Source organism: Tribolium castaneum, chromosome 1 (assembly GCF_031307605.1).
Source record: "Tribolium castaneum strain GA2 chromosome 1, icTriCast1.1, whole genome shotgun sequence".
In the NCBI taxonomy this organism is placed as follows: domain Eukaryota; kingdom Metazoa; phylum Arthropoda; class Insecta; order Coleoptera; family Tenebrionidae; genus Tribolium; species Tribolium castaneum.
This window is the reverse complement of record NC_087394.1, coordinates 25,421,217-25,442,396: the sequence shown is the minus strand read 5'-3', so window position 1 is coordinate 25,442,396 and position 21,180 is coordinate 25,421,217. Positions and strand designations below refer to the sequence as shown.

At 30.8% G+C, this 21,180-nt stretch overlaps 3 protein-coding genes across 9 annotated transcripts; 1 reads left to right on the top strand and 2 right to left on the bottom strand.

Annotated features, from left to right (window-relative positions):
* Positions 1-2,666: 2,666 nt before the first annotated feature.
* wuho lies at positions 2,667-3,996 on the top strand. Its single transcript, XM_008201313.3, has one exon. The coding sequence runs from the start codon at positions 2,905-2,907 to the stop codon at positions 3,994-3,996; it is 1,092 nt and encodes a 363-aa protein (XP_008199535.2). The 5' UTR covers positions 2,667-2,904.
* A 1-nt stretch (position 3,997) lies between these two features.
* On the bottom strand, positions 3,998-21,122 carry LOC658237 (probable ATP-dependent RNA helicase DHX35). 3 transcript variants are annotated; one of them, XM_015977989.2, is made up of 10 exons: positions 20,889-21,122; positions 20,728-20,830; positions 20,382-20,676; positions 9,617-9,787; positions 9,431-9,571; positions 8,929-9,082; positions 6,618-6,932; positions 6,133-6,561; positions 5,470-5,778; positions 3,998-4,308 (listed from the first exon to the last, which is right to left on the bottom strand). In XM_015977989.2, exons 3-10 carry the CDS (start codon positions 20,628-20,630, stop codon positions 4,028-4,030), a joined length of 2,049 nt encoding a protein of 682 aa, XP_015833475.2. In that variant the 5' UTR covers positions 20,631-20,676; positions 20,728-20,830; positions 20,889-21,122; the 3' UTR covers positions 3,998-4,027. The 3 variants fall into 3 exon arrangements, with proteins under 3 accessions (XP_015833475.2, XP_064215958.1, XP_064215960.1); XM_064359888.1 differs by having other exon boundaries at positions 20,728-21,122; XM_064359890.1 differs by lacking the exons at positions 20,382-20,676; positions 20,728-20,830; positions 20,889-21,122 and adding an exon at positions 17,482-17,567.
* Cpes (Ceramide phosphoethanolamine synthase) lies at positions 9,815-20,520 on the bottom strand. Of its 5 annotated transcripts, none has more exons than XM_015977990.2 (2): positions 20,382-20,520; positions 9,815-14,272 (listed from the first exon to the last, which is right to left on the bottom strand). In XM_015977990.2, the coding sequence occupies exon 2, from the start codon at positions 14,098-14,100 to the stop codon at positions 13,057-13,059; it is 1,044 nt and encodes a 347-aa protein (XP_015833476.1). In that variant the 5' UTR covers positions 14,101-14,272; positions 20,382-20,520; the 3' UTR covers positions 9,815-13,056. The 5 variants fall into 5 exon arrangements, with proteins under 5 accessions (XP_015833476.1, XP_015833479.1, XP_015833477.1 ...); XM_015977993.2 differs by lacking the exon at positions 20,382-20,520 and adding an exon at positions 19,829-20,299; XM_015977991.2 differs by lacking the exon at positions 20,382-20,520 and adding an exon at positions 17,482-17,568.
* Positions 21,123-21,180: the final 58 nt, after the last annotated feature.

Genomic DNA, 21,180 nt, shown 5'->3' with positions numbered 1-21,180 from the left:
CTATAAATGAAATCAGACACTCAAACAATTTATTGCCACGTAATAATTTTGACTTTAATTTTAATGAATGAAAGTGGCTTGCTCAAAATTTAATGCAAATAAACATTTTTTTGGTTTCATTTTTATTATTTTTTTTTATGCTACAAACGGTAGCCAACGTGGAAGCGATATGAAGGTACGTCCATTTTATTGTTGTGTCGTATTTATTTATTTATTTCACAAACCAATAATTTCATAAAATTTAATTGCAATTACAATGTTGTGTACACCGGCTCTAAATACGGTGTTGAAAAGTCATAGTTTGAGTGACACGTTTTAAATTCAGTAACTATAAATGAAATCAGACACTCAAACAATTTATTGCCACGTAATAATTTTGTTTTAAATTTCAATTATGAAAGTGGCTTGCTCAAAATTTAATGCAAATAAACATTTTTTTTTTGGTTTCATTTTTATTATTATTATTTTTAATGCTACAAACGGTAGCCAACGTGGAAGCGATATGAAGGTACGTCCATTTTATTGTTGTGTCGTATTTATTTATTTATTTCACAAATCAATAATTTCATAAAATTTAATTGCAATTACAATGTTGTGTACACCGGCTCTAAATACGGTGTTGAAAAGTCATAGTTTGAGTGACACGTTTTAAATTCAGTAACTATAAATGAAATCAGACACTCAAACAATTTATTGCCACGTAATAATTTTGTTTTAAATTTCAATTATGAAAGTGGCTTGCTCAAAATTTAATGCAAATAAACATTTTTTTTTTGGTTTCATTTTTATTATTATTATTTTTAATGCTACAAACGGTAGCCAACGTGGAAGCGATATGAAGGTACGTCCATTTTATTGTTGTGTCGTATTTATTTATTTATTTCACAAATCAATAATTTCATAAAATTTAATTGCAATTACAATGTTGTGTACACCGGCTCTAAATACGGTGTTGAAAAGTCATAAATTGAGTGACTCATTTTAAATTCAATAACTATAAATAAAATAAAACACTCAAATAATTTAATGCCACGTATTAATTTGTTCTTTAATTTCAATCAATGAAAGTCGCTTGCTCTAAATTTAATCCAAATAAAGATTTTTTATTGGTGTTGTTTTTATTATTTTTTTAATGTTTTGCTACATACAGTAGCCAACGCAGAAGCGATATGAAGGTAGGTGCATTTATCTACTGAGTTGTTGAATTTAATAATTTGAGTGCCACATATTGAAACGTATTGTGTATTTTTCATTTTGTACAATATTGATAAACGTCGCTTGTTGTAACTTTCATGCAAATAAAGATTTTTTTATTGGTGTTGTTTTTATTTTTTTAATGTCTTGCTACAAACAGTAGCCAACGCAGAAGCTATATGAAGGTAGGTGCATTGTATTTTTGTGTTGTATTTTTTATTTCACGAACCAATAATTCCTTTATTCCCTTCATTTTTTAATAATTATTGTTTACCTCATCCTTATTCCCTTTTTTCCTGGCAAGAATGCTCTAAACCTCCACGTGGTTCTTGCTGGACAAATTACTTAGTAATTTGACCAATTAGAGCAATCCATAATTACAATAAGTATTGCTGTTTGGTTTTTACAGCCGTAAAACTATGTTAAAACACCTCTTGTATTCTCATATTGCGGGGAGCATATGAAATGTAGATCTGTCAAAGATGTAACGTGAAGAACAATTTATTTGATATTTAAAAGCTTTTCAGTAGCCAACGCAGAAGCCATATAGAGGTAGGTGTATTTTTTTGTATTTATCTACTGATGTGTTGAATTTAACAATTTGAGTGCCATATATTGTAACGTATTGTGTATTCTTTATTTTGTATAATATTGATAATAATCGCTTGTTGTAACTTTCATGCAAATAAAGATTTTTTATTATTTTATTGGTTGTGTTTTTAATTTATCTCTAACATCTTGCTACAAACAGTAGCCAACGCAGAAGCCAAATGAAGGTAGGTGCATTTTATTTAACGCCAAGTGAAAAATATTGATTTATGTGTTGTATTTTTTTTTTCATTTCATAACCAATAATTCCTTTATTCTCATTATCTAATAATCATTGTTTACCTTATCAATATTTCCTTTTTTCTGGACAAATTAATTATTAATTCGACTTATTAGAGCAATCCTTAGAATACGCATTTTTTTTAACGCAGTTTGCAAAATCGAGAAAATTTATAAAAATTCGTTAAGGTCCCAAGGGATGTTTGCCCGAACATGATTTTTTTACAGTCGAAGGCCCTACCGAAATGCTTAATCTCCTGCAAAAATAAAAAAAAGTGAAGGATATAAAGGGGGTGAAAAAAATCAGTTTGCATTGCTTGAATATGAGAATAAAAAATGCAGAAATTAAATACAGTTGAGTTTTAATTTGTAATAGAAACACATTAGAATGGTCAGGAGATGTTCTACAAATGTGATATGCAAGTCAGGGTAACGGCTTATTGAGGTTTTAATAATGATTTACGATTATTTTGATAATTTTCCTGGTGTGAACTTGGCTGTAGAAAACAAAAATGGTTGGGAAATGGTGCTAGCTCTATGTGCGCAGCGATTGTCTGGTCGACTGTAATGTTTATGGTGCCAGCACCATTTTTGGTGCTGTCTTCACTGACATTCCCACACCCACAAATTGCCATAACTCCGAATTTATTTGGAGCTATCCTTGCCCAAAACAATTATCCAAAAATAAAAACGTGACCGAACGCATAAATTACAATCGCTAATCGCTGCGTAATTATTATTTAATTGGTGACTCACATTACGGTTATTATTCTTAATTATAACTGACGCGATTTGGAACTATTGAGAAACGTCACTTGAGTCAAGACACTAACCTCAAATTTGAAACGTGTTTCAAATTCAAATAAACCGCACATAGACACCATGAACATCAAAGAACTGGATTCACGGCTTGTTCTAACATCGGGGGACGCTGTCGTGACGCTAGACCCCACTTCAGGGGCCACCTCAAGTACCACCATCCCAGCCCCCCATTTGCCCCCAAACCTAACAAAAGGACAACTCGAAGTGCTCAACAAGCAAGACCGCACAATCAGCTCCCTCGCCACGTCACACACCGGACAATACATAGCCGTGTCTACCGAAAACAAGCAAATTGTTCTATTTGACAACAACTTAACCCTAGTCAAAAGCTTTATAGTGAATAGGGCCGCAAGCAAAGTGCTTTTTACCAATCAGGACGATATACTAGTGGCCGACAGGACTGGAGACGTATTTTTGTATAAATTCAGTGACGAAAAGGCCGAGCCGACTTTACTGCTGGGGCATTTAAGCATGATTTTGGACATGACTTTAAGTGAGTGTGGAAGATATATTGTGACGTGTGATAGGGACGAGAAAATTCGAGTTTCGCATTTTCCGAACACTTACAATATTGTTAGTTTTTGCTTAGGGCATGAGGAGTTTGTGACTAGGGTTGAATTCGTGAGTAATGTTTTAGTTTCTGCGTCAGGGGATGGTACTGTGAGGGTTTGGAATTTTTTAAAAGGGGAACAATTAAGTGACGTTAACACCAATAACAACGTCGATGATGCAAATTTATTGAAGGAGTTGTCGCAAGAAATGGACAAGGAGAAGGTTGATGTGACCGCTTTGCCCATTATTGATATGCAAACTTTTTGTGGTGATGGTGTTTTTATTGCCGTTTCGTTACTTAATTACAAATGGATCCTATTGTATAAATTATCACTAGAGAATTACTCTTGTCAGTATGTGAAAAGTATAAAATGTGACGAAACCCCGTTCAAATTTTACTTAACCAGCAATTTATTCATTTTTGATAACTCAAAATTGACCATTTATGATTATTGTAATAATTCAAGTCGTGACGCTACTAAACCGCCCTTAAAAATCACCGATTGTCACAATTTTATTACAGTTTTATACAAAAGGAAATTCGATAACGTTCAGGAATATTTAGAAAGGAAAAAACAGCGACTGGAGTCTTGCAAATAAATTATTTTTACACCAAACTAGTTTTATTTCACTAAAACTCCTTAAATGTAGTTTTATAATAGAAATGCGGTGCCAACTCTAACAACCAATCGCTTTTTATGACTGTTAAATCTCGCATGAAAAGTTTTGTGGTGTGCATTACTTCACAAAAAAGGACCCATTGTGGTTGTGGAATGGTATAGAGAACACTATCTGGGTGTACAAACAATTCAATATCTCCCCTCACTGTTTTATAAACACCACTATAGTGTAAATAGGCCGCATTGGGGAATAGGCCCGTTACTAAACACTTACAAATAATTTCAGTAACTCCTGAAATTTTTCAGTTCAGTTATCGCAAGTCTAAATAAAAACATGGTCAAGGGTGCCAAAAAATATAATTTCCTGAGATTTTAATTTTTTTCTTCTAATTTTACGATTCTATAAATCGCTCGAAGTTAATTGCGATGTTAAAAGTTAACAACGCGAATGGGCCAACTAAATTGCTTCAATTTGGTCACGTGATCAGTTAATCACGTATTTAATTGCGAATTAAATTAATGACGCTTCTATAAACCGGTCCTTAGTTTAAGAAAAATTAGTTTAAATCTTTTAGAAACGAGCATTTAATAATGGCTACTAAGGCACAAGTATGAAACGTAAATGCGAGTTGCATACACTACTTTTTCTACGATTCGACCAATAAAATAAAAAAGTATTTTCAAAATCTATGAAAATATTAAACTATAAGATGTTACTACAAAAAAAAAACTAGTCAAAACCGCAATAAATCGAAAAAACTGCCAACCTTATTTTTGACTTGTCAATTGATAAAATTAAATTAGACTTTTTCGTCTGTTTTAGACCGAAAAAAGTAACAATAAAAGGTTTGTGTCGGTGTCTGGTAGAGTAAAATTTGCCATTTTATTGTTCGTATATTTACAAGCGATTATTTAATGATTTTAATTTTAATTAAATTATTGCATTTTCATTGGTCTCAAGTTGCCTATGAGGCTGCTATTTTGCATTTTTATTGATCATAGTGATCATAAACTTAAATCTTAAAAAAATCTGTTTTTTGATAAATATTATTATTGATAAGTACAGGTAAAGAAACATTTAAAGGAAGCATGGGTAGAAAAATTAGTATTTTATGAAGAGGTCTTGAAAAATATTTTATGCATACCTTATTTTTTCTACGATCAGTCCGATCATAACAAAATAACATTTTTTTAGATTTAAATGTCAGACTATTGTCAAACGCTCAACGCAATCTAATAATTAATGTTATATTCTCACTGGTCACAAAATGAATTTCATTAAAGTACAATAAACATTCAACAAATCAATTAAAGTAATAGAACAGAAAAAAAATAGTGTAGTATTTGGCATATAACATATAACTGATGTTCCTATTTACAGTGCATTCACTCTTGACCATGTTTTTTGTTTGTTTGTTTTTTTTTTACATTAAGACTACGTTGTTTTACTTACCCTGGCAGGAAACAAAGGGAACATCATAATTAACGAGCATTTTTTCCAAGCGATTTCTTACTTCAACGACCCGTTTCATGCTCTTGTAATTAATAAAATTTTTGTGGCAAAATTCTCTCGACATTTCGCTGCTAACGAATGCATTGTAAACGTTTAAATATGTAATCAGGTCGCCTTCTTCCACTTCAAATAAGCGCTTCTGAATACGGGCTTTGATGGAAAAATTTCCGGATGAAGGTTTAGTGAAAACCGTCTCGACTTGCAACATTGAGATTATAGTCAGGACTTCCTCCGAGCATCCGAAATCACCTATTTTCACACAATAATGTATTAAAAAAAACAGCAAGTATTATAAAGCATAAGACGTTGTTACACGTGTTTTTATACAATTTTTTATGTAGAATCGAACGCGTTTTACTTTTAAATGTGTTTTTTATGTTAATTAATTTATATTGGGAATTCATTTCATTTTCTAGCAACTGTTTTCTGTTTTACAAAATCAACTTTAAATAGTAATTATTATTTACACCTCAATTGTGCTTCCAAAAATTAAAACAGGCCTGAGAGTAAAAAAAACAGTTTTTTTTAATAAAATAAAACAGTAATATCAAACTCGAAATGAAAAAAAAACATTTTTACTAATTTGGAGTAACTACAACTTACCTGAACTCAAAAGCACTTTGGAATAAAGCGGATCCAGAGCGAATTCGGCCATGTGGAAGCCTAAAGGCTTCGTCAACTCGCCATTTATATCGATAGCCCCCAAGGCGTACAAAATCTCGAGGGCACTTTTCAAATTCTGGACAGGTGGTGGACTTGGAAATTTAAATTTAAGAATGTTGCTAATGCCCAAAGCTTTCAATTGCAAAACGGCATAAGTCAGTTTAGTTCGAATTATTTCAGGTGGTGTATTATCGGCCAATTTTGATGCCGCTTCTTCGGTATACAGTCTATAGACATGTCCTGGTTTTACTCTTCCGGCACGTCCAGCCCTTTGATCGGCTGAAGCCCGACTAACTGGGACCGTAATCAAGCTATCGGTGTGTGTTTCGGTGTTAAACCAACGCATTTTAACGAAACCACAATCAATAACTGAAATTTTTGTATCACAATTTAAATAAATAAATTGAAGATTATTATTTTTGTACCGTGCACTATTCCGGGAATTGTAACAGATGTTTCTGCAACATTTGTCGCAACTACGACTTTTCTGTAACCGTCAGGAGCCGATTTAAACACTTTGAGCTGTTCGTGGTATGGCAAAGAGCCGTACATTGGCAAAACGAACATCAGTTCTTTTTTCTTCGCTTGTTCGATGTTATTGGCGTGTTCTTTCAATAGGCGAACAGCTCGATCGACCTCTTCTTGACCGGTCAAAAATACCAAAATGTCTCCACTTTCCTTCGATGCGTTTATTTTTAAAACGGTGTCGACCGACTTTTGCACGTAACATGGGACAGGTTCTGCAAAAATTAAGCGCCGTAGAGCATTTTAACCAGTTATTCAACACGGACGACTCGTTTTTTAAACGAGACGCAAAGCTAAATTCAGCTTTCTCACATAAATTATCATTTTTACTCCTAATAAGTAAAATAACAATCTACTACAGTGGAAAATCCATAAATCGAACCTTTATATCTCGAAAATTTGGTAGTTGTTAAGAGTTTTATGATGAAATTCGGCAACAATTTCCATTTTCGGAGTCAAAAACGTACAGAAAGTCAAAAAAAAATACGGTAAAAATAATGACCTTATAAAACTGAGGTTTAATTTTTTATTCAGAATTTCTCGAAATATGTGAATTTGGACTGAATTACACGCTTGGAAAATTCTAAAACAATGTTTTTTTTAAATAAATTTGGTGCTTTTTCATGAAATTTGAAAAATTACAGTATCAAATTTACAAAACTGAAGAAGAAAATGTTTTTTCGACCTAATCTACTGTTTTTGGTTTGTGTTTTTCGACTTAATTAATTTGGTGACTTATAAACTGATTATTTCAAAATATTATTTGCGTTTTAGTCTAATTCGAATATTTATTTATAGTTTCTAATGTTGATTTCATTAAAAAAATTGTATGCATATGTGCAAAAAATGATTATTTCTTAGATGCCCTGTGATAAAAACTCCACTTTTAAAGCAGGAAATCATGTCTGACAATTTTTCTATATACAAAAAAGTAGAAATAAGTAAAATATGACAGAAATATATACCAGAGACGTTTAAACACCAAAATTAAAGAATGTAGGAGCGGAGAAAAGTAAAGAACCGGCAAAAATAAGAAAATAATGCAGCAACAGGTAAGCTCTGAAACATAAAGGCCCTAAGTTGTAAACGTAAAATATATAAAAAACGACCGCAAACATTAAACAACGTAAACGTAAGAGTGTAACATTACTTTTTCTTGAATTAAAAAAATATATCTGGAGCCAAATGACTTGACTATTTCATTCTGAACAAGAACTAAAGGAAGAAAACTTTTTTTAAAGAGAAACAATACAAATTTCTATTTCATAAAATTTTTACTTTTTCTATTTATGCGTAAAAACCAACTTGTAATTTTTATGAAACGGGCCCCGGATATCGAATTTAATTTACATAGTTAAATCAAGTAAAAATTTGTTGCTTCAGGACTGCAAACTCCACATTAAAATTTGAGGTTTTTGAACATTTTCTGATAAAATTTAGTAAAATAAATGAATTTCTAGCTTAAAACTCAACAATAATTTACTAAATTTTGGTCGGAATTTTGCAAAACATTTGTGTTTGAGGCCGAAAAAGTGCTGAAACGGTTTGAAAAGGAAAAGAAGTGTCTTTTTTGACCCAATGTAAAAATTTTTATTCTGAATTTCGTAAAATAGGTGCGTTTTTGACCGAAAAAAATGAGGCAAAAAATAGTACAATGGTGAACTTAAACACAAACTTAAACCCGGCAGAAATAAGAAAATAATGTAGCAAAAGGTAAGCACCTAAAGGCGCTAAATTGTAAACGTAAGAGCGTAAGAGTAACATAACTTGAGTAAACTAAGAGTAACATAACTTGAAAGGTAAAGTGAATTGTAAGATCCATTTCTTTTTAAATAAAAAAACATTTGGAATCAAATGACTTGACTATTTCATTCCGAGAAAGAACAGATTTGAATTTAGAACAGAAGACTTTTATTTTTTAGAGAATACCAATACAAGAAAGTAGCAAATTTGTCTTTTTACAAAATTTTCAAAAAAAAGTACTAACATAAAGATGTAATATCCTGCAAATTTATTTTTATTTATGTATTTTGTGAATTTCATTGGTTTTCTTCAGTTTTATAATTTTATAATAGTTGTCAAATAAAATATAGGAGTATAAAAAAGTAATATTCTACATCTCAAATCCTCGATATTTCGATTTTTTCCGGCAGCAACAAGTGCTTCGATTTATAGAGCTTCAACTGTATTATGATTTAAAAAAAAACTCACCTTTTGTGTAAAAAATATTGACCGGGAATTGTCGCCCCTTCACAGTCATTATCACTGCAGAATCTTTATTTCGATCTTTATTGTTGAAAAATTCAAACAATTCTTTCGCATCCATGGTTGCAGAAGCCACGATAAGTCTCAATTCGGGTCTTTTCTAGAAAAAAAAAATGTAAAACAAAAAATCAAATAGTTATTTTTATTGTATAAATGTTTTAGAAAGGATTATAGCCACACAAGAATGTTTAATATTCTTAAGTGGATAAAATGCGACTAAAACACGAATGCAATACAACGTTTTATCCACAATCACCACATTTCAAAATGGAATTAATCAAAGTTAAATAAAAAATATTCGTATTCGAAAAATAAAAGTTGACAAGCTTTGTCTGGTCATAATCACTAGTTGTTATGGAAAAAGTGGATAATAGGTCACTTTATATGCTTCATAAGTGTGGATAAAAGACCAATTATAATGTGATTGTGGATAAAAATTATAAATTACCCTCAGTATTTTTTTCATAAGACCCATCAAAATATCGGTGTATAGGGTGCGTTCATGAACCTCGTCCAACATTATGGCGGAATATGATTTAAGTAAAGGATCCGACATCATTTCACGTAGCAAAATTCCTTCGGTCATGTACTAAAATTTTAATAAGTTTTGTGTCTTGCTTTCAATCGTGGTTACCTTGATTTTAGGTTGTTTAACACAAGCGTCAAACTTGACAGCATAGCCGACTACATCTTCCTGGACTAAACTTCCAGTTTCATCAGCCACTCGATTTGCTAATGAAATTGCAGCAACTCTTCTTGATTCACACACTCCTACTTGTCCAGGCCATCCAGCTTCAATCATATACTGTTCGGGGAAAAATTAAATAAAAGATTTTTTAATAAAGCAACTTATTTATTTAAGCTTAAACACCATTCCAATGTACATTGATTTTTACGTAACAAAGTATATACTACAATACAAAAAAAACTTAACTGGCAAGTACCGAAATTAATATCATGATTGCCGGAAGTGCACCTTCTTACATAAATAAAAAACAAGAGACTAGTATATTCAGTGCATGTGGTTATTGCTTTAAAACGAATAAAATACAAAAATACACTCGATGTGACTACAATCTAATACAAATCTCGTTTGTTTAAATCTGACAATAATAAAATTATGTTAAGATGAAAATCTCGCCTGAGCATACCAATAACAATATATATTATGAGAATGACACAATTAATTAAGCCTTGGTTATTAAGTTCGTTCAACTACATTTACATGAGCTTGAAAGCCTAGGCAATGAACGAGTCAAAGTAGGCCACAAACTGTCACTTTGACTCGTTTTTATGGATGTGGTCAGATCACAGTCTTCGAGACAATCTAAGCAAATATATCACAAGTTATATATCGTTTAAAAATAGGCATTTGGAAGAGGAAAACCGCAAAACGGCGACAACCTTTTAAAAATTTGATTAAATTATGCCACCGTTTAAAAACCACATCCGGTCAAGAGTGACAAATTAAATACTGACTGATATTAAAAAAGTTGGCCGCGACAATCGACAATCAAGTTTTGGCAACTTGTTGTCACAGCTGACCTGATTTTTGGTTGTAATACAACTCATTGTGATAAAAATGTTTGTAGATAAAAGTAATGTACAAGGTGTGAATGTCCAATTGCGACAGTATTTTAAAAAATAACACAAATTGTTCATCGAACTTGCTTAAAAAATTAATTAATCTAGACTACACCTAATCTACACCTCATTTCCAAGGATGTCCAAACTTTAACTGATTATTGTTTTCAAAATTCGTCAGGTTTGTGGTTTTAGATCAATCACCCTGTATGCACTCACACAAAAAAGACAAAAATTGATGTTCACAAACTGAATGTTTTGTAAATATTATTTATGGAAATACAGGGTAACTCTGCTAAAAGTATTTTCCTGTAGGTACCTCAAAAATTACAAATCGTACAGAAACCAGTGTTTGTTATTAAGTACTTTATATTTTTTTATGCATATAAATTGCAGTATTTTTTCTCCCAGTAAATATTAATTAATTATAAATATTACTATTAATAAAATCAATAATTTTAAAATACAAGGGGATCTTAAAAAAACAGCAGGCTTTGCAGAAGTTTTTTTTGTGGCCAGATTTCAAAAATTAAAAAAATATTGATTGGCTTCTAATGTAGTAAAACTAATTATTTTGTAGTGAAAAAAATGTGTTTTTTTTAATTTACCGTTTCATTCTTAAGAAAAAAGAAAAATTTTACTTCACAATAAAGCTAATTTTTCGAGAAATTGATTTAAATTTCATCTACACCCTAAATAACAATAAACACTAAAACTTTTAGCCTGAGTTTGAAGAAAACGCTTTGAACTCGAAATCCGCCAATTTTGAGACACTGTAAATTTCAGCCCATATTCAACTTTCTTATTCCATATTGCGACTCACAGTTTTCTTTTCATAATTTGGAAAATATTAGTCTTGTTCTACTTTCTTATTATTAAAAAAATCATAAAGAAGATTTTTTTTATAAAAATGTAGTTGCATGGTATCAATAAAAAATACTGACATTGTCTTGTTCAAAGCAAACTCTTTCCTTAAAATGAATGATTTTAAAAACTTTAATTTAAAATCAAGGAATTTGGATAAAGCACAAAAGTATATTGTAACATTTAATTTTTCTTTCAGCATCTTCCATTTAATTTCTGAAATCGGGTTATAAATACAAATTCTACAGATCAAGCCGTTTTTCAAAAATTACCCTGTATATATATTAATTAATTGTAGTTTTATTATTTCTGGTATTCTGCTAAAAGAAACGATCCTTAAATAATATTTTGAGCAACAACATAATTTTTTGCAGTAACATTTTTACATGAACTTATTAATTTACTGAAGTAAAAAATGTCAGTACTTTGCATTAGTTTACACTTAAAAGTAAACTCTTTAAAATAAATGATCTTAATTACTCTAACTTAAAATTAAAGAAATTGTGTAACTCCCAAAATATACTATGACATTTAAACTTCAACACAGTCAAAATTTACGGTTTTTCTCCTATGTATGAAAGTTTTGACAACTGTTTGGCATTTCTCGATATGATTATTTTTAACAAATTTAAAGCAATTTTAAGCCTTGTTTAGTCTAATTCGTAGAATAAAATGTTGTTTTTTGTGTATATTGGTTCATTTATTTCACCTCGGCAATGAAGCGTCCGATTTACACTCAAACTCGTTGAATAATCAACTATTTATTATTGTTTTTAATTTCTGAAAGATGTTTTTAAAAAAACGCATTTTTATTATTTCTAGTATTCTTCTAAAACAAACGATGCTTACTTAAATGACATTTTGAGCAACAATTTTTTTTTAATCAAAAATTACATTTATTTCACTTTTTATGTAATTATTTTTTTGAAGGCTAGTAACATTTTTTAAACTGATTTTTAATTTTAATTTTAACAAGTAATTATGGAAAGTGTGGAAGATTCTGAAAAAAAAAATGACATGAATAGAGAGATATATAAAGAAAGCTCGAAAGTCGTTTTTTTAGATGTAGTAGAAATATCCTTTTAGCTTTTAGCAGACTCACCTTGCGCATAACAAAATGTTTTTTTTCTTGATTTTTTTTATGTCAAATCTTATCTGACAAACCTTTCATATGTAATAATATTTAATATACTGTAATTGCTTTTTTACAAGTCTCACTTAATCTCAGTGATTTGAAAATATTTTTAAAGTAAATTCTAGTAAAAATATCACTAATTTGCAGTAATCGCTCTGAATTGACGAAATTTTGAAATTTTACCATAATTGAAAAAACCTGACACTGATATTTCTACTGTTACCATAGCAACAACAACGTTAATAATTGTTGTAACAATAGTTCCACACAAATTTTAGCGCATTTCTATAGTAACTAAACATACGCACTCACATGTGTGACTCGTTTGGGCTAAAGAAAACGTGTTTTCCATTAAAATAACAACAATAAACTTTTTTGTGTTATTTTTTTAAATGAAAGCACAATTTGGCTTTTTCAAAAAAAGTGACGTAAAAAATATAAACATAAATTAATAAAAAAAACGTAACAAAAGACAACCAATCCGCTTACTGTTAAAAGTTCGTACTGTTAGTGTATGTTTTTTGCGCGACAAACTTCCTAACTTCCGTAACATTCACCTCCGTAATCCCAATAACAAACAACAAAATAACAAACCCTACATACTGTACACTCCTCAAAAACTCCCACAACTTATCACAAAAAATCCCCAAAAGCAGACAATGCAACATATTGTGCACATTAACGACCCTCCACAACCACGTGACGCCGAAGAAAAACGTACTTTTAAACACCTCATTCTGCCTCACAAACTCCTCCACCGAAACATCATTCCTCTCCAGCATGTCCTGATAGAGCGCAATGTAGCGATTCCACGCCATCGAGCTCAGAATCAGCTGGGCCGCGAAACAGAACAACTTCTTGGACACCTTATTCGAGGTGATTTTGCTCTTGTAGATGATGGCGTCTTTGGAATCGCTCGACGTTGGCAACTGCATGTAGCCACGTCTCGGTGGATTATTTTTGAGGAAAACGAACGTCCCGATCAGGAGGGCTGTGCAGCCCAAGGCATCGCAGATGCCGTCCACGTAATAACCAGTGGTTCCAATCTCGGATCTTTCTCCTTTCACGTTTTTCCGGACGCGGGCCACGTGGCCGTCGAGGTCGTCGAGAAAAGTCCGCACTTCGAACAACAGCACCCCCACACGGCGGTACGCCAAACTGTCGCTCGAAATGCACTTGGCGCTGACGATGGCCACGAAGACGTGGAAGACGCTGATGGCGTTGGGGGTGATGTATTGGATGTGGGAGATTTCGAGGATGTTGTCCATGATGGTGACCAAGGGGGCGAACAGGTAGTAGTTGGTGTGGTCTAACAGTACGGCTTTTACAGTGACGTCGCACAAGGGGTTGATTTTGCACGTCACCCAAGTGACGTCTTTGTAAGTGAGGGTGGTGTTGTCGCCGAGAGCGCCCCGGTCGATGGGGTAGTTTTGGATGCGTAAGTACAGATTGAAGTCCATGAAGAGGTAAAACAGTAAGACGGCGACGAAAACCGACAAGAGAAGCTTACTGACGTGAGAGGAGGGGCATACCATTTTTTTTCTATTTAGTTTAATGTAAAATACTTTTTTGTTTGTTTTCAGTTAGGCCACGTGAGACGTGGACGGTTTTTCAGTCTTAGTGAGTTTGTGAAATTGAGTGGTTTAAGACATACTGTTGAAGGTTGGGTTAAAAGGCAGCCAGGTCGAGATGTTTGGATTTGTACACCTAAAAGTAACAATAAATGCATTAGAATGGTGTTTCTTTCAATCGTTAATTCTTTCCGCGAACTACTCCAGCTAATGAGGCTAAATAATGAATGAGATCATAGCCGACTTTGGAACAAAAAACTGCAAATTATGCAACAAAATGTAAAAAAACAGCACCATTGACTCACACTGTATAAATAAAATAACTGAATAAAATTTTTGTTCACACGGAATTTGGTTTAATTCCATTTGCGTTGAACGATTTTAAACTTGAATTCCGACATATTCTGGAATTATGAGTCGCTAACTAACTAAAAATAACGTAAATCATGTAATGATAAGTTTAGTTTAAAATAACTCTGACAGTACAATTGAAGACTGAAAATAATTAGTTATTTGGAATTTTTCATTGTAAAATAACTGTGGGAATAGTAAATTGTAGTAAATTTATTTTTGATAAGATAGGGTTATTTATTAAAAGTAAGTCAACAGTGTCAAACTGTTTTTTTTTTGCAAATATTTTGTCGCCTCTATGTCAATCCCTATGGTCAGTCCTAAATGTAAAATCGTTGTTTTTTGGTCAAAATTTTTTACAAAACACAACTAATAAATTTGTTATTTGTTGTAAATGAAGTACTTTATTAATACAACGATTAATTAGTAATAAAGTGATGTTACAAACTCTGAAATTGTTATAATACTGAGTAGCGTATAAACAAAAAGACAAAAATAACACCAATTTAGAAACAATTTTTTCAGCTTATTTTTGACGGAATTTTTGTTTTTATTACCCTTGAATTTACTAGTTTTCAGGGGAGATTTATTGGTTTTATGAATTTATTTAAATAGTTTAATTTAAAATTTTGACTTGTGGAGTCAAGGATATTCTAGTAGAATTTTAAATAATTCACATTTGGTTAATTTTTTTTGTTTAATTTAAATGGTATAGAAGAATAATGTAGGTTTTAATCTAATGTAGTGTTTTCTCGTTCAAAGTCTGAGTTGCTTTTTTCGAAACCAAAATCATGTTTAAGCGCTTAGAAAAAGCAGAAACAATACAATTTTCGACCTTCTAAGTAATTTTTGATGGAGAAAATAATTCTTTAAGTCCAAAAATGTGCTTAAATTTCGTAAAATATTTATGTTTTTAGATGAAAAACTGCTAATAAAACAGAAAAATTATTAAATAATAACATCGTCAATCCAATTTAATGATTTCAAATACCATTTAAAATTTAGTTCCTGTCATTTTTTGTTTCATCTTTGAAAGAATTTCTAGAAAAAAGAAAAAAAAGACAATCTTGTTCTCAATTTTCAACGATTTCTTCAAATTATTTTTGATGAAGAAAATTTAATTTTAGCCCAAAAACGTGCTTAAACGTCAAAAAAAACCACCATACTTTCTACCATATTCGGAGAGTTAATGCTTCATTTATAAAATAATTAATTACGTGTCTAGATAAGAAACGTGCTAATATAACAGAAAAATTGTAAAATAATGACATAATCGAATCAATGTTTTTTCTGATTTAGCAAAACACTGCAAAATGCTACGTTTTAATTTCACAAACCTTTAAAAATAAAATTCACTATGCTCTATTCCCGAACATATTTAGTTAATTGTTTTTTTGGTTTATTTTTGAAGAAATTTATAGAAAAAAATAAAAAGTAAAACCATTTTCCACTGAATTTGACGATTTTTTTTAATGATTTTTAACGAAATCTCTCAAAAAAATTGATTTATAACCCAAAACAAGATTAAATACTTAAAACGAAAAAAGCAAAATTAACTCAATTTTCGACCCTATTCTTAAAATTACTAATGTATTACCTGTTTCAGTACTATAAAAAAGCCAACGTCGCATTTTCTCTCAAAATTAGCTGTTATAAATTATTCATACACTCAAAAAATTATAGTTAATGTAATTTATACTTTCAAAGAGAGATCTAATCATTAATAACTATTTTACAATTTTATCAACTTTATTTAAAAAAATAATTCGGTAAAATGCGACGTTGGCGTTTTTATAGTTTTGAAACAGCTAATACGTAGTTCATAATAATTAAGAAAACACAAAATAATTAATCAACAAGTGAAAAAAATAGAAACGCCCCAAAAGACCAAACGCCAATATTTTGGAAAAACGAAAAAATCAAACCTCAATCTTTTAGAGAAACTCTGTTTATTCATTAAAACAAATGTTAAAGTGTTGTCATGTTGGTATGAGCCACGATCAACCACTAGTTATTTGATAATCATTAGGTTGGCAATGTCAAATGAATAAATAAATTCCCATTTTCATGTTTAACTGGATAATGGTCAGTTACATTTTTCCGTGTCATTATGGTCTTTATTTCTTGTTAACATAAAACTAAAGGTTTTTATTTGTTTTTTTAATAGATACAATCTGGTTTTTGAGCGAATTTTGAAACTTTACAAATAACTTGCAAAACCAAATTCCAGACAAACAGGTGTCCCAACAATCAATTACAATAATAAGCAATCAAAAAAAATATTAGATTAGATTATTATCTGACTTATAAAAAAACTTTTATCCATGTCAAATCAAATTACTTTCTGACAATTAACAGATTCGCAACTATTATGTTTCATGGCCAATAGCGATCGAAATTTTAATCATTTACACCAAAAATAAAATTCAGCATTGAAACTGTTATGATTAAGAAGAAAAAAACAGTGTCTATCTACCACAACAAACCTTGTCCCTGACCGCTCGTTCATGGTAAAAATTTTATTTGTGATAGAAAAATACACACAATTCCAATTAACCACAATCATTATTCCAATGTCGATATTTTCCACATTATTGAAATCAATACAGAATAATTCCTGACCTTACCCTGAACAAACAACACTTTTTTGCTGTAATTACTGGGTTTTTATCATTGTAACTGCCGCACTTGCATTTACTATTTCAACTGCAATATTTCTGAAACCTACCCTTATCTATTTTTCATGACAATCAGCATTCGATTCTGGTGCTTTATTACATTTCATTGAAATAAATATAAATCGTATTTCCATCCAAGCCTTGACATTACGTCTAATTCGACACAGATGTCGTGCTGTAATTAGATCATTTTTAAACCCAATGTCGATAAAACGCAAGCTTTCAGTGTGCTTATTCCAAATGGAAAAAAAGCGGAAATGACCTTTACTGAATCGACATGAATATTTAAAAGTAACATGTGCTATGAATAACTCACCTGGTCTTTGGATCACACACAACATAAATGCACGCGCATGTTATTCTTATCATAGTTTTCCGCAAAAATCCGACAAAGTAGGTTACACTAGATAAAACTCAAAAGAAAAATTATGAAAATGTTCACAAACTCACACTCAATTTAAATATTTATCACAAATTGTTTAATACCTCGTTTGTCACGTCGTTTTGTGTATTATAATATTATAACAGTTTATCCTTAAAATAATCTTGGCAAGGCTCGAAAAATTAAACAAGGTGACTCAAATATAATTACTTCAACTTTTACCAGTGTTTACTACGTCGATTTTTATATAATTCGAACAGTACGATATCCTCCCACATCGAGCAATAAACAACGATTAGTACTGAATGTTTGGTTCGATTAAAAAGAAGCAAATGGAATTTTAACTGTTGTTTAATTCGCATTACGTCAGAGGAAAACTGTCTCCAGCCACTTTTTGAAAAACATTTCAAATTTATTCATCCTTTCGCTTAAATATTTTAAGTGTTTCATTGAATTACGTTTCTTGTTTACATTCTGTACGATTATACAGAGTGAGTCAAAAAACAAAAAATCCACCAATTACATACAGAGTGATTCATACACAACTACAAGCCTGACGAACTCCAAAAACAACCAGCAAATGAAAGAATAGTGATAATTTTATTTGAAATAAAACTTGTCATTTTGTTGATTTGACCAGTATAATCACCTTGTAGAATAATTTAATTTAATTTAACAAAAAAGGAATAACTAGGCAAGGCTGCGACCAAAATAAAAGAGAAAAAAACAGTTCAAGTTTACAGGTGGTTCAAATTTTAAAACTGATTAGGTATAATTAAAAAAATGGCACATTAAATGTATTGAATGATTAAGAATTACTGTTTAGTTATTTGAGAAAAAAAGGACTAAATAATTTTGCCTTTAATATCAAAATAAATATACCGATTTCTTTTCGGTTATTATTCGATGTTTTCAACTTAATTTTGCAAACATAAATATTCTTCAACACTTAGCTAGGTTTTTCTTTTTTTTCTTCTATTAATGTGCAAAGTGAATCCCCTAAAAGTATATTTATTATACCGAGTGAACCAAAAGCAACGCACAAAATTGATATCTTTGAGAATCGTTTTTCAAAAAAATCCTCAAACAGGTCGATTTTATTTTTTAAATGTTATATTTTGACACCATAAGGTCATTCGTTGACGCCAGGTCGACGCCATTCGTTTTTGAGAAATGACGTCATTTTTAACTTTTTTAAATGACAACTGACATTTTTGATTAGTGTTTTAGATAGCATACATTTTTATCTTTCTGGTAAACATAAAAAAATACAGCAAAGAAAAAAGAAAACAAAATAAAAACGTCAAAGTTATTGAGAGGAGATTTATCTTTTCATTCTTGCTTTATTTTATAAGAGGTGATTGTTTTTTATTTATTTATTTTGTGTTTAGGTGTCATATTAACTGTTTTCAGACTAATTATACAAACAAAAATATAAAACACAATTGCTGCTAATAAATAAGTCAATTATGTTTCATTGATATTTTTTATTTTATTAAATTATTTTTTTAAGATTTGATTTGATTTGATTTTTTTATTATTTACCAGAAAGATAATATTTAGAACAGTGAACAAAAATGTCTGTTGCCATTTATAAAAATTAAGAATGACGTCACAACTCAAAAGGAATGACATTATAAATGTCACTATGATGTCAAAATGTAAAATCAAGAAGTTCGAGGATTTAATTGATTATTTATTGATTACAGAATTAATCGAAATTTTTAATAAAATTATTGCTAGCACCAAAATTACGTGTGAATTTTTTATTTTCACTAAATTACCTATTTTTTGCACCAGATATTTTTTACAGATTTTTTCACAAAAAATTAAGCATCGCTTGTTCTCAAATTAGACAAGAAATAATATTTTTTTCCATTTACTTAATGTTTTATTCATTTATCAATTTATAAATTTTAATTGTAAGAAATAATTGTAGAAAAATTCTGAATTCTTACTATTTCAGATATAGTGAAAATACATTTTAGTAGACTCACCCTGTATATAGAGTGGTAAAAAACTTACGCATCAGCTCAGTGGTACGTTGTTCAGATGAATAATTATTTTTAAATTTAGTATCAGACTTTAGCAGGTTTTTGGATTACAAAAAATAAAATTCATCATATTTTTTTTACCATTGTTACCTTTATTTGTAAGCAATTTTCTACCACACACCATTGAGTTGGTGCGCCGGTTTTTGAGCACCCGGTATGTCAAAGAAACATTCATTTTATCAGAATAATATTTTTTACTACACTACTGACTACAAAACAGGCCTCACCCTGGATATTTTACAATTTTTTGGCCACAACTGTACCCGGAAATGATAATTTTCGGTTTGCTGAGGAGGAAAATGCAACTGCGGTTTTAGCTAACACGATATAATTATTATCTGTGTTTAATTAATACTTAATATTGTGTTTAAGGAGACAAAGATTTCATTGAGTAAACTTTGCATTATGATCTTATGATGTACTCAAATAAAGTCAAATAAAAATAAATACGAGACTATTTTAAGCAGCAAGTCTACCTACTTAACTTTCTGCGTCACTATTTTGAAATTTTAGCCAGAAATAGAAAGAAAAAAGGACATGCCACAAGTTATCATTTATGATACGATAATAAAATTACAAAATTTGTATTTATTAATTGTCGCCTGTAATAAAAAAATGATTTGATACCGGAATTAAAGTAATCTAATCGGTCAAAATAAACACAAGTGTGTAATTGCCAAACATGTGATTCCCCAACCGACTTTTTATGTGCCATTAAAAAACGGTAATAAAATTTCGCTTGATTAAAAATAAACAATTTTTGGGTTTGTCGTGACTTACCTGCGGGACTTGGGTGCTTTTTCCACAGCCAGTCTCCCCAACCAAAACCAGCGTCTGGTGCTTTTCGAGCAGAAATAAGATGTGGTTTCGATTATTAAAAATCGGTAATCTTTGCCTCTGTGTTTGAATTGACTGCGACAAGTGTCTGTTGAATATAAAGTCTGTTGAATCGGCGAGTGAGGAGTCGTTTCTATCTAGGAAGCTTGAAGTTTCTGATGGTTTTAGGAACCTTGGTTTGAAATCACTCATTACGCTTATTAATCTTCCCGTTATCTCCAAATTTAATACAATTTTACTGAAATTTTATCAATACAGCTGTGTATTATCACGAAAAATCAATACATACCATTTTTAAAGCAATTTAAATGACGAGCTCCAAAAGGTGGTAATAACCTAATTTGGGTATTCAGTTCATGGTCATGGTGCCTTTCTCACCAATGACTTCACACCTTTAAATAGCAAAACGGTTAATCAATTCCCAATTCACAATTTTCGCGAAAAACTAACAAAAACCAACTGTTTTATGGAGAAATGTAGTTGGTCCTTATGTAATTTGAAATTCAAATCATCAACCTGGTGGCACTACAACTAACACTTTTTTCGGCTTCTTCGCTTGCAAAACGGGGTTGTTATCGGTTTTTTTGATAACCACGGGCACTTTTACACGATTTTAACTCATTCAAACGATTTCAAGAGGAAAAAGCGACCTGATTGTATTGCATTTGGTGACTTTAGCGCATCTTGTTAGTGATTTTTGGTTGCATTTTTGTTGGCAGTGTTTTCAATTTTTTAAAAGCTA